The sequence below is a fragment of the Lathyrus oleraceus genome, chromosome 5, assembly GCF_024323335.1.
Source record: "Lathyrus oleraceus cultivar Zhongwan6 chromosome 5, CAAS_Psat_ZW6_1.0, whole genome shotgun sequence".
Classification (NCBI taxonomy): domain Eukaryota; kingdom Viridiplantae; phylum Streptophyta; class Magnoliopsida; order Fabales; family Fabaceae; genus Lathyrus; species Lathyrus oleraceus.
Window position 1 is genome coordinate 84622586 of NC_066583.1, and position 8603 is coordinate 84631188.

The 8603-nt window shown below is 32.4% G+C and overlaps 1 protein-coding gene across 1 annotated transcript; it reads right to left on the minus strand.

Annotated features, from left to right (window-relative positions):
- Window positions 1–5318: 5318 nt before the first annotated feature.
- On the minus strand, window positions 5319–8074 carry LOC127087701 (putative clathrin assembly protein At2g25430). Its single transcript, XM_051028637.1, has one exon. The coding sequence runs from the start codon at window positions 7600–7602 to the stop codon at window positions 5674–5676; it is 1929 nt and encodes a 642-aa protein (XP_050884594.1). The 5' UTR covers window positions 7603–8074; the 3' UTR covers window positions 5319–5673.
- Between the last annotated feature and the right edge of the window lie 529 nt (window positions 8075–8603).

Below are 8603 nucleotides of genomic sequence, written 5' to 3' on the forward strand. Positions count from 1 at the left end.
AATATTATTATTATTAACATTAGTTTAAATGTTTGTATTTAAAAAATAATAGCATACATGTTCTTATTTTTATAATAATAATAATAATAATAATAATAATAATAATAATAATTTATTAGTATTGTAACTGGTGGATATTTATAGAATTTATTTTATATCGGGATGAAAATCTACATATCAAAAATTCTGTAATTTTGTTTCTTACATGAAAATGTTTATGTATTAAATTGATAGTAATAATGGATAGAAAAGTGACTAATTATTTTTAAAAATACTTTTCCATTAATATGATATTTTTTATTATTTTAATTCTAACCGATCAAACGTTCTATTTTAATCAAATACGAGTAGATAGAATCATGATTATATATTATTATAATAAACTATATTATATTATATAATTAAAATAAAATGAAACTCAATTAAAATATATATATTATATTAGTTTTACATTATTAAAATATTAAAAGTAAGTGGGTATAAATGTCAATTATTATCATTAAAGTGTTTATTGTTAAAAAATTATATTAAACTTAACAAGTGTCTATTAAAACGTAATTTAGAATTATATTCAAACATTAATATATTAAATATTTTTTTAAAGGAGAAACTAAACATTAAAACTCTGTCGTAGAAATTCTATATATATTTAAATTTCTAAATTTATACCAATTAAATTAGCTACTGCAATTGAAAGACTTGTGATTTATAACTAACTAATAAAAAATTATATTTTAATGATACGTTAAATGAAGATAAAGTGGGGATGAAAAACGGATGATATAATTAGTGTTAGCTGATTACTATTATGGAGAGTCACAAAATCTCATTAGTATTTTTTTTTTTAATAAATCGTTTTAACGTCATTATGAGATATAAAGGCAAATATTTTAATGTCAGTACATAATTGCAAATAAGTTGAAATAAAGAAAAAAAATTATGCCTACAAAATATTAATAATAAGATAATGGTCTAAAGAATATTCATTATTATTATTATTATTATTATTATTATTATTATTATTATTATTATTATTATTATTATTATTATTATTATAAGATTTGGCCGATTACGTTAAGGTTTTTTATTAGGTTTTGGGATTTTTAAAAAAAGTACAAAAATAATAGTCGTCATCAAAATTTACTTTAATTTTAATTAAGATTTTGAAATTTGCATAATTGGACTTATTAAAATTAATAATATATAAATATTTACCAGTAAGAGTTAAATTTATGAATGTATTACAATCATAGATTAAAGGCAATTTCATAACTACATTTGATAACTACATTTAATAACTAGTACAGTACTCTGTTTGTTGAAAGAGTACTCCTTGACAATTTTCACCAAAAATATTGAAAACAGTAATGAAGAGTATGGGACAACCATTTATTAATGCTGAAAAGATTAGTTCCATGTGTGATGTAACTTGCCATCAAATTAGGATTTAAGGAAAGATTAATGATAATATAATTTAAAGTTTGGTAACCAAAGTTGAGTAGGAAATGACAATTGAATAATTACACACCATGTCAAAGCCATGGCCCATAACCCACCAATGTGAGGGTTAGGTATAGCAGTTTAATTATTCGATTCGATATTTTTGAAAAAACTTATTCAACTAGTATAAAGTTTTGAAAATTGTTTCTTTTTAATCAATAAAATAAAATAAATAAATAAATAAAGTTTAAAAATTGTATTTTTTTTCACTTTATGTTTTATTCACGTATTCGAATGAATTTTTAAAAAATATTTTTAGATTAAAAATTTTAACGCATCAATTATATAATAAGCTCTATCTCAAAAATATGTCAAAGTTAATGTTAAAAAATTTTGAAATTTATTTTAAAAAATTTAGATTTCATGCTCAATAAAATTTAGATGCTTTTGTTTAAGTATTTATGCTTCAAACCTTTCTCTCTATCTTTCCAATTTCATTTCAACAAAGTTAACAAAACATAGAAGACAGAATTTGTGAGCATACTTTTGTTCCAGAATTTTTAAAATTTTCTCATAAATTCTATATCATTGCATTCAAACTTAGCACATCTCTCAAATTCTACTCCACTACATTCAATTGTGTGACATGTATGAGATAACCAGGGCCGGCCCAATCAATCTGGAGGCCCTGTTTTAATTTAATAAATAGGCCTAAATCTAAAATATATATATAATTTAATAATAAAAAAATACACTAAAAATTCAAAGTATTGTTTAAACTAATAATATCTTTTTATACAATATAAAGTTTCTAACTACTTAAAAAGAGCCTTCCTCCTAACACTTTTTGAAGCAAATTCATCAACCAAATCCTCATATTTTACTGTCTCCAAAAGATCATTTTCAACTGCTATCAACGCCAATCCGTTAAGTCTTTCTTGTGACATGGTAGACCGCAAGTAAGTCTTTAACAACTTTAATTTTGAAAAACTTCTTTCTGCAGAAGCAACTGTCACAGGAATAGTCAACAAAATTCTATATGCAATAACTGTATTAGGAAAACAATCCAAGCCTTTTGAAAATAATAATATATCAGTAGGTCTTATGATTTCTTCGGGCAACATTTGTAGGTCTTATTAATAATACTTTAATTATATTATCACTATTTTTACTAACACTACTATGAAATATACAGAAAATAAAATGCTCCAAAATTAATTATTTTTAATTTTATCTTACTGTTGTTGATATTTTCTATTACAATTAATTCTAAATTTTAGATTCTATCATAAACTATTGTCTATTGAGATAATTGAATGAGTCACACACATAGAAATGACATACTCTTGACACAACAATATAAAAAGCACTTCTTTGACAGCTTGCAATCTTTCTATCACACTTCTTTGACAACTTGCAACCTTTCTACTTTTCAATTAGTTTTTAATATGAACTAATCAAAACTCAAAAGTATAAAGTAATAAAAAAATACAAAATAATCTCATAACTCATTATTCTACTTATACCATTTATTTGACAGCTACTACTCGGCACTCACTATTCTCTATTCATTTCTCCATCTCTATTCTTTTCTTCTTTCTTCTTTGAAACCTAACTTAACCCATTTCTTCTTTTCTTTTTACAGTAAAATTAACTCAACCAATTTTAGAATTTTAGGAGAAAAAAAACACAATAGAGCCATGGGAGAAAGAATCATAAACCAAGAAACACATACAAGTTTCTATCTATGTATGTTCTTTCTTTAATTTTATTTTTTTTCTTTCAAAACATGAAGATAAACTACTTTGATTTGAACAAACTTACCGATTAAACTGCACTGCCGTCGTCTCACACTCTCACCGTCGCCGTTTTGTTTTTTTCTTTCTAATATTGTTTTGTTTTTGGTTTATTATGTGATGTATATAAACAACTTTGTTTTGGGTTTCTTTAATGCCGACGTTTCATTTTCCTTGGCGTCTTTTCGGTTTTAGGTTGCGTTTGGAATGAGGAAAAATAATATATATTTTAAATTTTTTCATATTAATTAGATTTAAAAAAAAAAAAAATAGGCCCCCAAAATTTTGGGGCCCAGTTCCATAGAGCCTGTTGCGCCTGTGAAAGGCCGGCCCTGGAGATAACATAAATCTTTAATTACTCTTTTAAACATATGTGTTATAATAATTAAATTGTGTGACAATTATGTATTTATTTTTTTCAATATTGTGATATGTTGAAATATATTAATCACAGTAGGAAGCTTGCAGAGCTACGCAACCTGATGAATCATGGTTTCATGAAGTCTTGTAACTATCTGGACGGAAGGATCTATGCATAATTAGATATGGTTATATTAACCATAGTTTGTTGTCTGGGTTTGTGGAGTGATGGTAGACAAAGACCTCTTTATTTTATCTTTTAGTCAATGAGATGGTCATCATATTTGATGATGCCTAGTCCTTATAAGGTGATAACCTTGTACTCTGGGTGACCTTTTAGTCAATGAGATGGTCATCATATTTGTGGAACATGACTTATGTACCCACATCTATCTGAGCGCTTTGGCAGTTCGGATAATTGAAGGGTATATATACCTAGAGACCCCACAATTGATGCTCATGCCATTATCTTTTACATAGATGTTGTTGGGATATTTGTGGAGTACTATGAACATCTGGTCCTAGATGATATATATCATGTGTCAGTCTCTCGTCCATAGAGTACGATATACAATTACATTCAATGGTTTTATAGAGTGTAACATCCTTATATGACAACATATATAAAAGGAGACCCCTCGATATCAACTCATCAAAAGATATTAGAAGAGGAGCAGGTAAAAGTTGATCATGTCATGGATGTGTAGCAAATTTGTTGTAATATTGTGGCTATTGGGAGAGAGGTCATGGCTAGGGATAAGTTTCAAGAATGCACTTTTGAGAGAGTCACTCTCTAGGGCTCTTAACAAAGGCACAACATATGTTACGATATACGAGGTAAATGTCATATATACAAAGTATTTGCATTTTACTTTCTATTTTGATATTTACATTTTAAAATTTTGTATTATAGTTCCTTGTATTTTATGAACATTGATGTATAATTTACTAACTTTCTTTTTAATATTTAATTTTATTATTGATAAAAAAATGTGTATGATTTATGGTCTGATTTATTTATAAATGACTTATATTGTAAGCTTCATTAAAAATGTAAAGTTTCTTCTAATATACTATCGAAGTGTGAAAAATTTGTCTAAGAATTTGTCCAAAATTTAAAATATGGATTCACCCAATTATAAAGAAATCTAGATAAATACATAAACAATGCGTAGGATTTATCCATAAATTAAAATTTAATTTTTTTTGGCAAAATTAGAGATGCTGATGAAGTAATTTACAAAGCTTACAAACAAAAATTACTAATTTGGATCATTTGAAACGAAGAATAAGGCTAGAATATTTTAAAACGAAAGGAGCATGGCAAAATGAAACGGAAATAAGGATTTCGCTCTACCAACAACCTCGTGCAACAACTAGCCAGAATCAGTTCGGGAGTATTCTACTTTAGTGAGTACTCCCTCCGTTCCTTTTTAATTGTCACTTTTTTACTTTTTACACATACCAAAGAAGCTAATCATTATTGTTACTTTTCAAACAATAATTCCTCTTTTACCTATAATACCCTTAATTATTTATTACATTCACTTTACTTTTTCTCTCTCTGCAATCATTATATAGGGGTAATTTTGACAAAATAGCAATTAATACTACCTTGAACTTTGCAAGTGACAATTAAAAAGAAACAATTTTTTTGTAAAAAAGTGACACTTATAAAGGAACGGAGGGAGTAAAATTTTACAAATAAACAGGCTAAGACTGTTAACATAAGTTGGAAATATGCATATCATCAGCACCAGAATTTTATAAAATTTACAGCAGTTAAACGTTTGTTTTTAATAAGGAGGAGCAAGAATAACTTGAAAGTACAAAATCGAGAAGAAAATGATACTATTACACAATACACAGAGACATCACAATTGAGTTACACATCTCCCAGCATCAAAACCAAACAAGAAATTGTCTCCTCCAACTGTATATCCTTTGCATCCCATGAACTAAATGCAGATCTCAAGAATAACATGACACCATTTTAAAACAAAGGAAAACACTGTCATAGTAACAAATAAACGAAACAACCTATAGATATGTGGCAAAAAAGGAAAGGGAGATTGTTTCAGAGAGGAGTATGGTAATACCCGTTTGGAGGCCCCATTCCATGGACTGGGGGCATTCCATAAGGCATAGGACCTCCAGCATAGTATCCATTACCGTTCAATTTGGTCAAGCTAGTTTGGCCTTGCATCCCGTCCCTTGCATACTGATGCCACAGCTGCTGCTCATTCACAAGCAATTGCTGTTTCTTCTCCATTTCGGCCATTTGCACATAGGAAGGAGGTGGAATGTTCAAAGATGCAGCGAATGGGTCCTGATTAACTGGCTGCACAGATCCATCTGGGGCCGGAAGAGCTAAAACAGGTGTTGTGGTCTTTCCCGGTCCCGGCAACGCCACACTGCTTGCACTCCCTCCACTAAGTTGGGAAGTGCTGACGTGCTGCCTGACCATTCCTTGATCATACATACCATTCAACAATAAAGGATCTAGCCCACCACCTAAATCTGCTTTCTGCCTTGATAAATTGCTGGCTGTTTCTACCAGCGCCAATTCCCAATCAGCTTTCCCAGGTTCTGCAGCAGGGGTCTGCCAAGCTGAAGTTACTTCTGGCTGTCCATTTGATGGAAAGGCTTCCCATGATCCATTGGCATTATTAGCCGGTGCACCAGCAAACAGTGCCAAAGCAAATTTATTACCCTGGTCGTCTGCCGTGACTGCGTCCTCTCTCAGATTCATCAAGTCTTCCGTAAACTGTGGCTTTGGTTCAGGCTCCGGTACAGGCGGAGGAGGCGGGGTATAATTCTCAGGTGGAGGCAGTGCCTTGATTTCGTTCATATCTGGTACTGGCTCCTCCTCTTGTACTTCAACTTTGGGAGCTTCCTCTTTCCTCTCTGGACTTTTAGGCCTCTTGGCCCTATCCCTCACAAACTCCTCCAACGTCTCCAGCAACTTACTAGTAATTCTCTGAACTTCAGGATACTCAGAAGATCTTGCTAAACCACTATCTTTACACCAATTGTAAAAGGTAATCAGTTCGTCAATTTGTTTAGCTGAACTTGCATAAGCATCAAAGGCCTTCACGCAATCAGGGTACTCCATGTCAAAGAATTTGTCGAGCAACACAGCCAAAACCTCACATATATCCGCATACAGCTGAAAGCTCTCCTTAACTAGCGGATACAAAGCAACCAAAACCATCCTGCTGTTCTTAGCCAACCCAGTCGGCCTACAAGACAAGAATCGATCCAAGAGCCTCTGCAAATGACCCATCTTACCAAAAATCCTCTCCGGCTTCATATCCCTCAAAGGAGTAACAGTAACAATCCTTCTATCATCCTGCCCCGCCGCATCAGCCATATCCCCATACGACCTCGTCTTCCTCATCCCACTCCCACCATCCCCTCGACCTCCATACTCATACTCATTCGGCGGCGATCTGAAGTTTTCCCTTCCACCAAACCTATCATCCCCACCGCCACCACTACCAGAACCACCACCACTGCCGCCAACATTAGTCTTCCTATCAAACAACATCAACTCAAGCCGCTGATCAAGATACATCGCATACGTCCTAACAAAAGCAGAATGATCCCAAGAGCTAGAATGCGCCTCATCCCTAAAATCCGACATATTCAAAAGCCTAGTCCCCCTCCTAGTAGCATACAAAATCTCCTCCTGAAAAATCACCGTCCCTTCATTCATCAAACGATGAACAAGTATAAGAGCCTTCAACGCAACAATCCAATCACGCGTCTTCCCCAACCTCTTCGACACTGCCAACACACAAGCGTTGACATAACCACGAGAATAAGACATCAAGTTCAAAATCTCCCTCACATACTTCTCACTCGCCGGATCCTCATCATGACTCGTCGCCTTCACAATCGCCACCTCCAACTCCGGTGCCATATTACTCGCCACCTTCGCTATTCCAATACTCGTCTGATCCTTCACCGCACCAATCGCCTTCCGAATCGTACTCGAAGCCATACTTCAAGAATCCAACACCAAACTTCTCCGATCAAATCACTTAATTACAAACTCACTTCACGAAACGGTTATAACAGAATGAAGTAGATTAGATTTGAATTAACTGATTTTCTTAAAGTAGAAAATCAAATCAAAATCAAACCCTAATAACCGTTCAATTCAAATTCAATTCAAGTATCCAAGAGTCAAGCTTACCTCACCTTCTAGATCCGGATACGGAGCTCCGAATCGTGAGGTCCGGTTCTACAGGAAGAACGACCAATGAAGAAGAAGAAGAAGAAGAAGGGAAGTTGAAAGGTCAATGGTGCTGCAAAGAGTGTTTCAGATCTGTGGAAATTGTTGGGAATGGGAAAAAAAAAGTGAAAGTTAAAGATACTATAGGTAGGTACCGGAGAAATAGATGTGTGAAGAAAAGAATAGAGGATGGGTTGGGATTGTGTGAATTTTTGTTAAGATACGACGCGTACGGTTTACGGTGATGTGATTTTCTTTCTTCCTGATAGTTTCCTTTTCTGTTGTGATGAGGACACGGGAACCGGATGTTCCGGTTGTTGGGTTAGGTGGGTCCAGCTCAGATCGTCGGTGGGAACTGGGTAAATAATGATTATCTGAAATGTTCGGTATTTACGGTAAGGATTAATTAGTGTGGATTTTGTTTGATACGCTTGCCTTTTCTGGGTTTTTAGTCTTTTTATGCATTTTCCTTTCTTTTTTTATTGTTCCGTTTTTTATTACTCATTATTGGGTTGGATTCTCAGCACTATAGTCAGATGAGTCAAAAAAAATAAAAGAAAAAGCACGTTCTCGAAATTCTATTTTACTGTGGTTTTTTAATAATTTTCGGTGGAGTTATGTAGATGCATTATACATTGATTTTAATTATTTAATGTTTAATATTTTTGTGATAATTAAGGTGTAGAAAAACATGTACTATCTCGTTTCTACTTTACTCATTGATGACCATAATTGAATTCTATTATGGCAGAAATTAAACTTTAATT